This window comes from Meles meles, chromosome 2 (genome assembly GCF_922984935.1).
Source record: "Meles meles chromosome 2, mMelMel3.1 paternal haplotype, whole genome shotgun sequence".
NCBI lineage: Eukaryota > Metazoa > Chordata > Mammalia > Carnivora > Mustelidae > Meles > Meles meles.
Window position 1 is genome coordinate 173,086,786 of NC_060067.1, and position 16,850 is coordinate 173,103,635.

The following is a 16,850-nucleotide window of genomic DNA, read 5'->3' on the forward strand; positions in this document are numbered from 1 at the left end:
GATCAGAAGAGTACAAGCACCATGATTGGTATAGAGTAAGGAACTCATTGTAAGAATCAGAATTTTTGTAAATATGGCAAGTGGTGAGGCAGTGGATCTAAAGCCATTTCTTCTGCATCTAGTGTCGGACCTGAAGTCATCAGGACCAGCTGCCAGGAAGGAAAAATGGTTATGAGATAGGGAAGAGCAAAGATAAACTACTCAGGAGGGAAAACAGGAACTGAAGATTGTGTCTTGAATGTTGGTGCTCTAGCTTCAAAGATATGCATGGCCTGGCACCAGCTTCCCACACCCACATCTGGCCCTGGATTCAGTGACACCAAAAGTGGAGATCCAGTGGGAGCAGGAGATATCCATGGACCTGTTTCCTACCCTGTGTGTCAGGGTGAGATACCAGGTCATCAGTGCTCTGACTTCAAGAAGTTCTAACTTCTATATTATCTTCCCTTTACCTATACCATCTCCATAGATGATCTAACCATTCCTACAGTTCTAACTACCACCTACATTTTGATGACTTCCTGGTTTGCCAAAATATTCCTTGGCCTGAATTTTCTATGATTTGTGTTCATGTGCTGGAACTGGAATGACACAGACATCAAAAGAACACCACTGGCCCTCTACCCCTCATCAATGACAGACTTGGCTAATAGATGATGGTGATCTTCCTTTATCATCTGGAAGGAGAGCTCGTAATCTTTTCATAGCACTCTGGCAATCACTACCAACCGATCAGAATTGATACATGAGCTACATTATATTTTCTATCCCCAGAGGAATAGGTAGAATTCACTGAGATGGAGCTTAATGGGGATAAGCAGGAACATCTAAATGATCAAGCATAAAATTCAAGGAAATGAAAATTAGGCTTAGCAGTTACCTGTGTGGAAAAGACTTCACAGTAACCTGTGTGGAAATGACAATGGGTCATTGTTGCCACACACACACACACATACACATACACACACACACACACACTCTCTCTCTCAAAGCTTTAAAAGTATTGTTAGAATTAATGGTGCGAAAGGGCTATGACCATTCTGCTATATGTTGTATAGTGATGAAACCACACTAGAGACTTGGTCTTCAGTTTGAAGGTTATAGCTTAAAAATGCCATCAACAAAGAGGAAATGCGATTCAGAAGGTAATGATAGAGATCATGCTGGAAACGTGAAACTATATTATAATGAAGGATATTGTTGAAGTGCCAATAGAATTTCAACCTGGTATGCAGAACCTTAGGGAACATGATAACTTTCCTCAAGAATCTGATGTATTTGGGGCACCTGGGTGGCTCAGTGGGTTAAAGCCTCTGCCTTCAGCTCAGGTCATAGTCCCAGGGTCCTGGAATTGAGCCCTGCATCAGGCTCTCTGCTCAGCGGGGAGCCTGCTTCCTCCTCTCTCTCTGCCTGCCTCTCTGCCTACTTGTGATCTCTGTCTGTCAAATAAATAAATAAAATCTTAAAAAAAAAAAGAATCTGATGTACTCGGAGAGATGGTAATAAACTTGTGCACAAAGCAGAAATGAGGCCAGTGGGTGAAGTCAGCCGTATTTTAAAAGAACACCTTCAAGTGCAAGTCGAAACAAACAATTCTGCTTATAAAAAAACTTCATGTGTCCATACCATGGGGATTTGGACCATACCAATGGTTTTTCCAAAACTTGCACCTTTGGGAACTTTAGAAAATGTAGATTTCTAGGTTCTACTCTGGATTTATTGAATCACAGTCAGCTGGAATTTGTTAACAGCTTGCACTTGATCCTCTAGTGGCCAGTGTGAGGACCCCTGGACTAGATAAGCCCTAAAAAGCCTTTTGTATTTCTGGGACTTCATTCCCAGTCACCTGTCACAGGAGGCTGGATGCGTAACAGTTAGGAGATTGACTCCTGAGCAAAATGCACGGGTTCAAAATCCAGCTGTGTTTCCAGCCAGCTCTGTGATTTTGAGTAAGTCTCTGTACCACAGTTTCCTCATCTGTTAAATCAGGATAATGGTAGTGTCTGTTCATAGGGTGTTGCAAAGAGTAAATAGGTAAAGTGAGCACAATGGTCCTTATGTATGGCATACGTAATGTAAGTATTAGCTACTATTTTTTAATTTTTTTTAGGTTTTATTTATTTATTTGACAGACAGAGATCACAAGTAGGAAGAGAAGGAGGCAGAGAGAGAGAGGAGGAAGCAGGCTCCCTGCTGAGCAGAGAGCCTGATGCGGGGCTCGATCCCAGGACCCTGGGATCTTGACTTGAGCTGAAGGCAGAGGCTTTAACCCACTGAGCCACCCAGGCGCCCCAGCTACTGTTTTTTATGCTGGAAGATGACAAATCCATTTAGAGGACCATTTGATTAATGAATGAGTAAGAAGTAGAGGAGAAGGAAATAATTCAAAGCCAAATGCCTAATTTTTTGTTTTACTTTTATATTATTAATCATCTTTCAAATTGGTCCCAGCTTTAGTGAGCACTGTAATACAGAACATATGGAAATACTTCTTGGTGTCCTATAAAGTTATTTATGCTTTGGCATAAATAGGAAAATGAAATTTACTTTCTAGTAATGTGAAACAATAGAATTTTTAGGGTATAAATGAGGAGGAACAGAAACTGGCAAAACTTGAGTCTCTAGTTTGCTGAGGTTTTTGGTTAGAACCACAACCATTAACTTTTCTTAGTAAAATGAAATGTGAGTATCTTGGGTATACAATCTGATGAATTTTGATAAGTGAATATACCCTGTAACTACCATCCCAACTAAGTACTTGGCTTTGGAAAATTGTCTTGTGCCCCCTTCCAGTCAATCCACTCCCTAAAGACAGCACTGTTCTGAATTCTGTTATTAGAGTATAGCTTTGCTGTTATTGAACTTTGTATGAGTGAAATCATACAGTGTGTACTTCTTTGTATCTTAATTCCTTACCTACAGGTTATATTTCTGAGATTCATTGATGTTGTTTCATAAATTAGGTTTTTGTTCCATTTTGGGGTTTTTGTTGTTTTTGTTTTGGTTCTTGGATATTATTCCATTGTATGAGTGTATCATAATTTGCTTATCAATCCATGTTAATGAGCATTTAGATTGTTTTGAGATTTTGGCTATTAGACATAAATCTGCTATAAACATTTTCATACAAGTCTTGTTTTACATGCTAAGCATAAATAGTCTAGGAATAGAGTTTCTGAGTCTTAGGATAAATATCCGATTCACTTTATAAGAAACTGACAGTTTTACCATTTTTGCAATCTCCTCGAGAAGGTATGAGAATTCTAGTTGTTCTACATTTGGTAGAACACTGCATTTACATTTGGTATTGTTTTATTTTATGTTAGCATCCGTGGTGGGCATGAGATAGAATTTAGATGTTCTTTTGATTTTTATTTCCCTGGTGACAAATGATGCTAAGCACCTTTTCATATGCTTATTGATCATTTTTATATCTTCTTTTATGACTTATCTGATCAAGTATTTTGTCCTTTGAAAGACTGGATTGTATATTTTTACTATTGACATGCATGTAAGAGTTAATTACATGTTCTGGACACAAGTGCTGTATCAGATGTAAGTATTCTATTTTTTTTTTTTTCCTCTAGGATGTGGCTCACCTTTTTGTTTCCTTTATGGTGTTTTTTTTAATAAGCAGAAGCTTTCATTTTTTTGTAAGATCCAATTTATCATTTTTTTTTAATGTTCAATGTGTTTTGTTCCCTAGGAAATCTGTGCCTATGCCAAGTTCATAAAGCTATTCTCCTATATTTCCTAGAAGCTTTATAGTTTTAGCTTTTGCATTGAAATCTATAATTAATCTTAATTTTAATGTGTGCTGTGAGGCAGAGGTTGACGCTCATCTTTTTGTTTCATACATTTATCTGGTTGTTCTAGAACTGTTTGTTGAAAAAGCCTTCTTTCCCCCATTGAATTGTCTTGACACCTTTATTGAAAATCAATGAAAGTAGTCAAAAGGTACAAATTTCTATTTCTAAAATAAATAACTGCTAGGGATGTAGTGTACAGCATGATGACTATAGTTAGCACAGCTACATGGTATGTTTGAAAGTGGCTAAAAAGGTAGATCCTGAAAGTTCTCATAATGAGAAAAATCTATTTTTTCTTTTTTCTTTTCTTTAATTTTTTTTAATCTCTAGGAGATGATGGGTGTTAACTAACCTTATTTAGGTGATCATTTCACAATATATGTATGTCAAGTCGTTATGGGGTACATCTTAAACTTCTGTAGGGATATATGTCAATTATATTTCAATAAAACTGGAAAAAATACCAATTGACTTTTTGTGTGTACATCTAGTTCTAATTCTAGACTCTGTGTTGTGTTCCATTGGTACAGTTTATTCATCCTGATGCTAATGCAACACTGTTACGATTGCACCAATTTGTGTAGTAAATCTTGAAATCCTCAAGTGTGAGTCCTCAGAATTTTCTTTTTTCAAATTGTTTTGTCCATTTTAGGTACTTAGATTTCCACACAAATTTTAGAATCCATTTGTCTGTTTCTATAAGGAGCCTGTTGAAATTCTGATCAAGTTTGCATGGAATCTATAGGAGAACTGATATCTTAATAGTAATGATTCTTTTGTTTCATGAATATGGTGTATCCGGTCCCTATTCAGGTAGCTCTTAATTTCTCTCAACAAAGTTTTGTAGTTCTCAGTCTTGTACAGCTTTTGCTAAATTTATTCCTTTTATTCTTAAGTGTTTTAAAATATTTTGATACTATTATAATGGTATTTTTCATTTTTACTTTCTAGTTGTTTGAAACCATTTTAAGAATACTTTTTTTTTTTTACTACTTGCTTTGTGTACAGTTACCTTTCTTTTTTTTTTTAAGATTTTATTTATTTATTTGACAGACAGAGATCTCAAGTAGGCAGAGAGGCAGGCAGAGAGAGAGGAGGAAGCAGGCTCCCTGCTGAGCGGAGAACCCGATGCGATGAGGGGCTCAGATCCCAGGACCCTGGGATCATGACCTGAGCTGAAGGCAGAGGCTTTAACCCACTGAGCCACCCAGGCGCCCCTACAGTTACCTTTCTAAACTCACTTATTCTAGTAGTTATTTTGTAGGTCTCTTAGGATCTTTTTTTAAAACCATAATCTTCCCTGAATAAAGACAGTTGTACTTCTTCATTTCCAAATCTGCAGGCCTTTCATTCTTTTTTTTTTTTACTGCACTGCCTCAAATCTCTGGTGCAACATTGTATACAAATGGCAACTTTGTAATACAAATTGGCTTTATTCTGATTTTAGGAAACTGTCCAATATTTCAGAGTTTAATATGTTAGCGGTAGGTTTTTGATAGATGCTCTTTATTAAATTAAGAAATTTTTTCTACTATGCTAAGAATTTTGATCATTAATGGATATCAACATTTGTCAAATGCTCTTTTCTGCATCTATTAGGACTATATTATCTTTTCATTTTGTGTGTTAATGTAGTGAATTATATTATTTGAGTTTTTTTTTTTTAAAGATTTTATTTATTTATTTGACAGAGAGAGATCACAAGTAGGCAGAGAGGCAAGCAGAGAGAGTGAGAGGGAAGCAGGCTCCCTGCCCAGCAGAGAGCCCGATGCGGGACTCGATCCCAGGACCCTGAGATCATGACCTGAGCCGAAGGCAGTGGCCCAAACCACTGAGCCACCCAGGCGCCCCTATTATTTGAGTTTTAAATGTCATACTATTCTTAACTTCCTGGAATAAACAAACTTGGTTATGATGGAACTGATTTGTGTACATATATACACACACATCTCTATCTGTTATGTGTTTCTAATTTTTTTTTTTGTTTTTACGAAATGTTTTTTTTTTAATTTTTTTTTCCATTTTATTTATTTTTTCAGCGTAACAGTATTCATTCTTTTTGCACAACACCCAGTGCTCCATGCAAAACGTGCCCTCCCCATTACCCACCACCTGTTCCCCCAACCTCCCACCCCTGACCCTTCAAAACCCTCAGGTTGCCCCAATCTCCCACCCCTGACCCTTCAAGACCCTCAGGTTGTTTTTCAGAGTCCATATAAAGGATTTTTTTGGTTGAATTCATGACAAATATTGGTTTGCAATTTTATTGTCTTTTAGAGTCTATCACAATTTTTATTGGTGTTATGTTGGCTCAAAAATGAGTATGGAAATATTTCTTCCTCAGTTTACTAAAAGAGTTTGTGTAAGTGATATTATGAAATCATTTAATGTTTGGTAGAATTGTCCAAAGAACTTTCTGATTCTAGAGATTTCTTTGTGGGAGAATTTTGGACAAGAAAATCAATTTCGCTAATAGATAAATGGCTATCGTGATTTTATATTTCATCATGTGTTAGCTTTGGTAAATTGAATTTTTAAAGACATTTTGTCCATCTCGTATACTTTGTCAGATTTACTGGCATAACATTGTTCATAATATTCTTTCTCTTATTATCCTTTTAAAATGCCTGTAGGACCTGAATTAATAACAATTCTTATATTTTCATAATTTATGTTCCTTGCTTTTTATAACCTCTGACAGATTTGCCCTGATACATATATTAATCCTTTCTAAAAAGCAGATTTAGGGTTTTGTTAATTATTCTGTAATTTGTTTCTATTTTATTGATTTCTTCCCTTTATTATTCTTCTCTTCTTCCACTTGGTTTGATATTATTTGATATTATTGATTTTTTCTAGTTTCATAGGATTTAAACTTTGACTGTTGATTTTGAGCCTCTCTTCCTTTCTGATACGAAGCTATCCCTCTAAAAACTGACTAAAGACTGATTAACTGATTAATATGTAATATTGTCATTATCATTGAATTCAAAATATTTCCTAATTTCCATTTGGATTTTTTTCTTCAAGCACAGGTTATTTATAAGGCTTTAGTTCTTTTTATAAATACCACCGTTATTTATTTATTTCTATTGCAGTCAAAGAAACCTTTCTACAAAATATAATTACTTGAAATTTAGTACAATTTTTTCATGGCCCATCACATTCCTTTAGTTTGCTTCCTATATATACTTGAAAAGTTTGTGTATTCTACAATTATTGAATGTAGTGTTCCATAAATATCAATAAGTACAAAGCGGGTGGTAGTTTTATTTAGATCTTTTAAACTTTAGTGACTTTTTTTGTCTTATTGCTTTATCAACTACTGAGAGAGTAGTGTCAAAGTCTACTATTATTATGGACTTGTCTATTTCTTTCTCTCTTTCTACCAGTTCTTGTCTCATGTATCCATAAGCCTTATTTGTAGCTAAATTCCACCTAAATTGTTAGGTTCTCCTGATGAATTTCTCACTTTATCATTATAAAACATCCTCCTATCTGGCAACAATTCTCACCTTGAAATCTATTTTGCCTGATATTAATATGGCACCTCCACTCTGTATGCTTATTGCTTACATGGTATACCTTTTTCTATCCCTTTACTTTTTTTTTCAATTTTTAATTTATTTATTTTTTCAGCATAACAGTATTCATTGTTTTTGCACAACACCCAGTGCTCCATGCAAAACGTGCCCTCCCTATTACCCACCACCTGTTCCCCCAACCTCCCACCCCTGACCCTTCAAAACCCTCAGGTTGTTTTTCAGAGTCCATAGTCTCTTATGGTTAGCCTCCCCTTCCAATTTTTTTTTTTTATAAACATATAATGTATTTTTATCCCCAGGGGTACAGGTCTGTGAATCGCCAGGTTTACACACTTCACAGCACTCACGATAGCACATACCCTCCCCAATGTCCATAACCCCCTCTCCCTCTCCCAACCCCACCTCCCCCAGCAACCCCCAGTTTGTTTTGTGAGATTAAGAGTCACTTATGGTTTGTCTCCCTCCCAATCCCATCTTGTTTCATTTATTCTTCTCCTATCCCCCTAACCCCCCATGTTGCTTCTCCATGTCCTCATATCAGGGAGATCATATGATAGTTGTCTTTCTCCGATTGACTTATTTCACTAAGCATGATACCCTTTAGTTCCATCCACATCGTCGCAAATGGCAAGATTTCATTTCTTTTGATGGCTGCATAGTATTCCATTGTGTATATATACCACATCTTCTTAATCCATTCATCTGTTGATGGACATCTAGGTTCTATCCCTTTACTTTTAACCTGTAAGTGTACAGAATAGACTCTGGAGCCAGTATATATTTAAATCTTGGTTTTTTATCAAGACTGACAATTTCTGCCTTTTAAATGTTTGGTCCATTTACATATAACATAATTATTGATATGGTTGAACTTAACTAAGCCATTTGCTATTTATTTTCTATTCCTTCCATCTGTTTTCTATTCTTTTCCTGCCTTCTTCTGGGTTAATCAAATGTTTTTTATTATCCTATGTAATCTTTCCATAGGCTGTTTGGCTGTATATCTTTGTGTTTGCTTCTAGGGGATTATGATATCCATCCTCGAATGACCACGGTCTACTTATAACTGATATTGGCCATTTTATGTAAAATATGATCTTTTAGCAGTGTTGTTCTACTCCTATTTTTTCTTGTACTATTGTTGTCATTTAACACATAGAAATACATTATAAAACACCATAATACACAGTATGATGTTAGAGATTTTTTTAATTGTTTATTGTCTTCAAATAAATTTAGAGGAATAAAAAACACAGATGCCCACATGTTAATCATTTACGGTATCCTTCATTTTCCCCGTAGATCTGAGTGTACGTCTGGTGCCATTTCCCTTCCATCTAAAGACCCTGATAAGCATTTCTGGAACCTCGGTCTGCTGGCGAACTACTCTCTTAGTTTTTGTTTACTGAAAATGTTTTTATTCACATTCAGTTTTGAAGGATATTTTTGTAGAATATAGAATTCTGGGCTAGCAGTTGCTTTGTTTTGTTTGTTTGTTTTTGAACAGTCCAAGCCCATTACTATTCCTGGCCCTCTCTACTTACTCCTCACTCTCCCTGGACAACTCTAACCAGTCTTGCACATCACAGTCAAAATCTCATCCCTCTGGTTTCATTGCACACTTCTCAGACAACTCTGTTGATCGTACTGTCCAAAACCACCCTTCCTCCCTGTTTCTCTCTCGTTAGCCTGTTTACATCCTGAGTGACGCCTTCACAGTGTGTAATAATATGTTTATTTGTTTACTTTTTATTGCCTTTGAACCTGACTAGCTCCATCAAAAATTATTTGGTCCATTTTATTCTCTCCTACACTCTTGGCGTTCAGCAATATCACCTGGCATTGTCATAAAGGTGCAATGATGTTTCTGTGATGTAAAATGGATGTATGGGAAGTTGCAGGGGCATCGAAGTCTGGCTTGGTGAGACTTGAAAAGACACACTGAGTAGTCCCATACTGCTAAACACTCCAGGACCATCTGTTTTACACACTGTGCTAAGAATATAAATACAGAAGTGATGCATCTTCAAGAAGCTTTCCCAGGTTCTCTGAGTTAGAAACAATGTCCTCCTCTAGTCCCGTACCTTCCACTCCTGACCATGGTACTTTTCATGATCTACCTTGCACTGTTGCTCTTTGTACACATGCCTCTCTCTCCAGCTGGACTGCCAGCTCCTTGCAGCCGTGTCTAAATTTTCCAACACACACCAGCAATCCTGCAGAAATAAACTTTAGGTATGCAAAGGTTTCAGGATGCTCTTAATATGGTATTGTGCCGAAACGAGTTGAATGTGAAAGTTAGCATTTTTGTTTAATAAGATTCTCTAGTTCTCGGAGGAAAAAGGAGCTGTATAATTCCAAACTAATTAGGATTTCAACTGAGCATTAATAAAGGCCTAACTTCCCACCAAGGACACTGTGTCATGTGTGGGGGAGGACTCCTCGGCCCCTTCCCTGCCTTTGTTCTTCTTTATACCCGCTGCTTTCCTAGTTTATGCTTCTTGTAGTTTACATCGTAATAAAGTGCCAGCTATTTCCTGCCCACGCCTCTGTTGGGCTGCAGAGCATGAGAACTGTAATGAAAAGCACAGATCAGAATATTTTTTAGATTTGTTGGTGATCTTAAAAATGCCCATTTTTAAACATAAATATTTATGTCTGCTGCCAAGCTGAACCTCCATTTGTTATGAAGCAAACTTTGATTAGTCTGTAGTCTGAAGAGGACCCATATAAATAGTAGTTACTGTTTATTATGACAACATTGATGGAAAATCCAGGGAGGAAGGCCTGAAGCTGGTTTTCATGTTCTGACTCCATGCATAAAAGAAGGAATGGACCAGCCCTAGAGAAGCATTCAAACGGCTCACATGCTGGTTGTGATAACTTAGTTCTCTGGGTTTGGGGACTATAGTCATCGTTCTGAGTCATGCACACCTGTGAAATCGAAAGGTGATGTAAGCACAGCTCTTCATGGTGGCATAGTTTTTTTTTTCTTTTTGTTTTTTCTTTTCTTTTAAGCTGAAAAGAGTTCTTTACTCTCATTCCTAGATACATAAAAGTTCTTGCCTTTAATTGATCTATCTGGGATAGAAAAACAATTTCTCAGATATCTCCAAACTTTATTAAAAGTTAAGTTTTTTCCCCTCTCTCTGCTCCCATCTGCTTGGGCTGCCTATTTGTGAGAAAAGAAAGATCCATAGGCTCCTCTCTTTTTCTCCGCCCAGGGCTCTTCTTTCCTTCTAGGGTTTTGCTTTTTATCCCGTTAGCTCAGAAGGTTGCCTCAGGTTCCTTCAAGGCTGAGGGAAGCAGGGTATCAGGTTATAAAGGTGAGGGGGATGAAAGTTGACTTGACAGATAAACGGACAAGGCTAGCGTATAGATGCTGCCTGATCTGGCAGGAGCTGCAAACTGACTCTTCTTTTCATGGGGAGATTTCATGGCTTTTCAGGAACTCAGCATTACTTGATATGAGCTATGTATTTCCTCTAGGGTCACTTGAAGCCTCTAGATATCCAGCTGAACATTTTTAGCATCTTTCTGCTGAGGTCTTATTGCTCCCAACTCCAATATCCTAAACATCACCAAACCAGCTCTGCTCATACACAGGATGCACATGGGTCTGTGGGAAGCTCTCACATATCTTTTACTCTGACGAGCTGTGAGAATACGTGCCCAATCCTGCCACCTTTCTTGCTTTGCCATCAAAGTTGCTAATAGCTACAGACTCTGGAATTTTGAATCTTGCAGGGGGTATCAAGGGTCCAGTACTTGGCTTCCCAAGCATAAGGAGGCACTTCCGAAGCTCTTTAGGGAGTTAGTTCCACTGAAGCCTTTTCCCATAGGTTTGAGGTGAAAGAGAAGGACACATCCAATTCACAAGGAGTGGGGTAAGTAAAACAGTATAATATGGCTCCTTCAAGAAATCTTCTACCTGTTTCTTTCTTCTTCAACCTTTGTTTTAGACTGCTAGTGGGTTGTCAGCTCTGGATTCGAAATTGATTCTTGACTATTTCCTTTGAATGTTTTGGACTGGGCTTCAACTTAGGGCTTCATCTGTGACATTGAGGAAAAAATTCTATTTTAATATCCCTTTAAAATTATAATAATAGCTAATTTATGTTAAACACTTGTTATGTACCAGATACTCTTTCATACATGCATTATCTCACTCAGTCCTTCCCACGGTCCTTTAAGGAATGAGAAGTCCAGAGAAGTCAACTAATTTATATAAAGTCACTCAGGTTGTAGGTTACACAATTCTACCAATGCTGTGTATTTTCCTTTTAGAAAAATGAGAATGATTTTGTTTCTTAGAAAGAAAATGCTATGCATTCATCAGGGGGAAAAATGCTACAACTGTTTATAATTCTGGCTTTCCAATGGTAAGACATAGAATGTTGGAGCAAAATTAATAGCAACTGTTAGTTGATAAGCATTTTAATATATTTATTGCATAATTCTCACAGGAACCTTGTGATGTGAATGGTTTTGTCTTCATGTTGAGACCAGGAAGAAATTGCATGATTTCCCCTAGATCATACAACCAGGAATGACTGGAGCCAAGATTTAAATTCAAACTTTCAGATCACGACTCAAAGCTTATCTTTCTCTCTACTCTGATGGGACACACTAGCAGAAGGAATGTATTTCATGGGGTCTCTGAGCTGTGGCAAATGTTTAAAGTTTGATTAAAGCTACTTTCTAACACATTTGACTCTAGATGAATCAATGTTATAAAGAAGTCAACATATTTACTAAACTCCTTGAAAGCAAAGAACACCTTATTCATCTCAGAATCCCTAGTGCCTGGTCCAAAGTTGATACTTTATTAATGAATGAATTGAATGAATTAAATTAATAAACAAATTAATGAATAACTTTCTTTAAAACTCTTTGGTGGAAAGTAAGCTTTTATGTGAATTAGATTATTATCCATCTCTTGGGTATTTGCATTTTATAAGATGATCCTGGAAGAATTCCAATGAATGAGGTCTAAAGCTGATTTGTGATTTTGCATTGGAATAGGGTTGAAAGAGTAATCAAGACAGAGTTTTTCTCTGAAGTCTCAAATTTCTTTGCAGATATGACAACATACCATGTCTATATGCCTTAAAGGAAAAAGTAGAATTGTCTTTGTTTGGGTTACAAAATGTCCAGAAACTTTGTATCTCAGGAAGCATGTTCTTTCCTTCCCCACCCCCCTTTTTAAATTACGTTCAATTTGCCACATCATAATAAGTTTAGGCATCCAGAAATGGAGCAGCCTGCTTCTAACTTCTACTAAGGGAAATGTTGGCCAAGCTTTGTAAGGATTGAAGTGTTGGTGGGGTAGACCAGGTGCTCATTTAGATACTCTGCCCAGAACTTTTTAGAGATTCTGGGGTTCATTCAGGTAGTGATGGCAAGGATGCAGCTAATCAAGTGTGTCTATTGTCCGCAGGTCTGAGGCGCAATTACAGATGTACCATCTGCAGTGTCTCTCTAAACTCCATAGAACAGTATCATGCCCATCTGAAAGGATCGAAACACCAGACCAAGTAGGTACTTTCATGCTTTCACCCTTTGGTCCTTTTGTATATAATTTATAGCATGGTGGGGGGGGGAAGCTAAACATTTTAATTATTTCAAAATAAGTCAATGGAAGCCACATCTCTTTATCTCAAAATTTCCCCTGATATTTAGGGAAGCCTGCCTAGCACAAATTAAAGATGGCTTCTCCTTTTTTAGCACAAGTAATGACAGGCTCTTTCATCTGCTTGTTTTCATTCTTTAATTTTTTCAAGAACAGTTCAGCACATTTTCACAAACTTCGGGAAACTCTTAGATCTATACTAAGTGTTTTAAAATAAACAATGTTATTTCTGTTTGGGAGATGTGCCAGACTTCGGTGTTGTGAAGTCAAATTCTATGAATATCTTCTACCATTTACCATTTCTAGGTGAAAATTGTTGATTAGTACAGAAATCTAACAAATTCTCTGGTATCGTAAGTTATTTGTATGCATAGCTATTCCCAATTAAATGAGAGCTCGTTCTGTTTTTCCTCCCAAATTCTCATAGTTTTTAAACCAGAATAGGCTATCGGGCATAATTTCAACTATATTTATACTGTGCATCTTTAAAAAAAGATCAGTGATGTTAGCTTTGTAAGTATTTAGAATAGCTGTTAGGACTACTAAGAAAATCTAATAAAAAAGTAAAAAACAAAAAATATCTCAAAAATATGTAATTTTCCTAAGTGTAATTGTTTTGATTTCTCTCATATTCATTACCAGAATCATTCAACAGATTTTACTGTATCAAGACCTCATGAATAATGAATGATTTAGTCATCAAACATTTATCGAGTGCCCACTACATGTCAGACTCTGAGGTGTGCCCTGGGGAAGAAAAGCTGAACTGAATTAGGTCTTTCTCTTGCAGACCTAGCTCCCTTCCAGGCTGGAGAAATAGTCATGTGAACACAGGGATTGTTCTCTAATACTGTGAACACCCAGAGCTTTGAGTACCCAGGAGGGAGCAACCAAGGCAAGACTGACAGGGACATCTGTACAGAGTCCGAGCCTGAGCACATAAATGAGGTCATGGTCTGATTTTGCTCACCATCCTAATAACCTTGGTGCCTCACTGGTACTCAGTACGTATGAAGGGCTTCATAAACATTTTTGATGGAATGAATGTGTGATTCTAAAAGAACGAGTAACAATTTTCTATGCAGGAGTATGAGGAAGGTGCTTTCCAGACAAGGACTTTTTTTTTTTTTTTTACAAAAGTATTATAAAGACATAAGTTTCAGGGGTCTAGAGTAGGTGAGGAAATTTAAGCCCAGAGTTAGTGATGGACTCTCAGACCTCCCTCAGTTTATGCCTTCTCATGAGTCAAAGTCCCTTTCATGACTTGCTGGTACTCTGACCCACCCCCAGAGGATTTTATCAAGGTAATTCTTCAAAAAAGAAGACTTTTTCTGATTTGTAGTGGGGTACCCAGAATGCTTATATTGAATACTGACACTGCGACCCTACCCCAGACAGTCTCTCCATTGTTTCTCTAACTAGCACGTTGTAAGAGGCACCAAATGCGAACTAACCCACTCGCATCTGATGGACACAGAGATGCATTTCAGGTAGCTGCAACCGTCAGTGAAAGTCTTTCAGGGACATGCGTTTATTGCTGTTAATAAATAGAAAATGGTAGAGAATAGTGACTTTAAGGGACACAAATTCTTTAAATACATCATGCATGTAGTATCTCCAGCTTCGGGAGACTCTTTCCCTCTCCACACGTACAGGCCTTTTCACATCCATTCTGTCATTGAATCTTCTGAACTACCTTCAGATAAATGGCATTAACCCATTATTTTATACAGGAACACGAAGGCTAAGGGAGACCAAAGAACTAACTGAACATCCCCTTGCCAAAAATGGCAGAACCAGGACTGGACTTAGCAGTGTCTGACTGGACTGAAGCAGTGTCAGGCTTCTGCTTCTCCCATCTCTCTGAGTTACTACAGACAGGCCTGGCATGGAGGACTGCCAGTAGAGTATAATGATGAATTTTGAAAAAGAACGCATTACTTTCCTGGTGGCTTTAATAAATGTGCGTGACGTTAGAAAGGTTCGTCTCCTACCAATGCTGCTTTCTTTCCAGTAAACAAGATACTTGTCCCTACCGCGCAAGGTTGCTCTCTTTCTAACGAGTGAATCGAGGGCAAAAACCCTTGCCACGTCACTGTTTCATCTGCCCTTATAGCTAATGGCTATTGTGTGTGTGTTGGGGGGGTGTGTGTTTCTAAGACAGATTCTTCCATGATTTTCTGTAATCCCCCTGTCAGCTTTGGCATCAACTTTATGCTAATCTCATTAAACAAGTTGAGAGGTCTTCCCTTTTTTCTAAACCCTGAATGAGTTTGTAGTAAACTGCTATTACTTCTTACTTAAATATTGGGAAGGGGATGCTTGGGTGGCTCAGTCATTTAAGCATCTGCCTTCTGCTTAGGTCATGATCCCATGGGATCGAGTCCCCCACTGAGCTCTCTTTGCTCCGCGGGGAACCTTCTTCTTCTGTCTGCCGCTCCCTGTGCTTGTGCTCTCTCTCTCCTTCTCAAATAAATAAATAAAATCTTTAAAAATAAATAATTACCCACCACCTGGCTCACGTACTGCATGGAGCACTGGGTGTGGTGCATAAACAATGAATTCTGTTACACTGAAAAGAAAGAAATAAAAAAAAATAATAATAAAACTTAAGCAAAAAAAAAAAAGTAAAAAATAAATAAATAAATAATTTTAGGAAGAATTCATTGGGAAGCCATGGAGACTATACTGTGGGAATATTTTTATTAAAAATTTAATTTCTTTAATGAAACAAGCCTATATTTTCTATTTCTTCTTGTATCGATTTTAAATTAGTTATTTTTCAATGAATTTGCCATTTTATCTACATTTTTAAATGTATTGGTATAAGGTTGTTCATGATATCCCTTATTTTATTTATAATTGTCTGCAGGATATTTCTCATTCCTAATATTATTTGTCTCTTCCTTTTTAAAAAAAAAGTGTGACCATTTTTATTAGAAGTTTATCAATCCTTATTAGTCTTTTTGATGAATGAATGCTGGGGTTTGTTGATTTTCTCTGAGTATAGTTCTTTTCTGCCATTTAAAAAATTCTTTTCTATCTACTCCCTGTGGATTTAATTTGCATTTCCCCCTAGCTCCCTCATAGGAAAGTATAGATCATCAATTTTCTACTGTTTCCTTTCTTCTAATATATGGATTTAAGGCTCTCAATGTCCCTTACCACATTGATTTAGCTACAACCCACAAGTTATTTTTTGTATCCTAGAGGTTTTAGTAGGTAGTATTTTTTATTATTATTTATTTCAACTTACTGTCTGATTTTACTGTGAGTTCTTCTACTTATGACTATTTAGAAATGCTCTGCTTACCACCTAATATGTAGGGATTTTTCTATTTATATTTTGGGGGATTAATTTGTACCTGGATTCCACTGTGGTCAGAGGAGATACTCTAAATGGTTTAATTTCCTAAAATTTGTGTGGACTCGCTCTATGCCCCAGGCAAAAGTTCAATTTTGGTAAAACTTCATGTTCTCTTGAAAAGAATGTGCCTTTTTCAGTAATTGGATAAATGGTTCTATATATCAATTAGGTCAAGTTTTTTAATCTTGTTCAATATTCAATGTCCTTACGGATTTTTTGTCTGCTTATTACATTCATGAGAAACAGAAGGACTTAAAAAACTTCTTACTGTAGATATGGATTTGCCTGGGTGTCCTTTTCTTCATATATTTAAAGGTACACTATTAGATGCTTACAAATTTAAGAACTTTTCAAAATATTCTTATTGAATTGGCCCTTTTTATCACCTTTTGTCATCATGAAATGTCCTTCATTATTAGTAATACTTTCCTTAAAGTATACTGACATCTGCTGCCCCAATTCTTCAAAGCTTTCAAAGTTTTCCCTTTAAATTTTTT

General features: G+C 36.8%; 1 protein-coding gene across 1 annotated transcript in view; it reads left to right on the plus strand.

The window, feature by feature from the left end:
- The window catches only part of ZMAT4 (zinc finger matrin-type 4), a 358,266-nt gene that overhangs the window by 292,466 nt on the left and 48,950 nt on the right, over positions 1–16,850 (plus strand). The window contains exon 6 of the mRNA XM_045986974.1: positions 12,795–12,891. Within this exon, the coding sequence (XP_045842930.1) occupies positions 12,795–12,891 (97 nt within the window). The remainder of the gene's footprint in view (positions 1–12,794; positions 12,892–16,850) is intronic.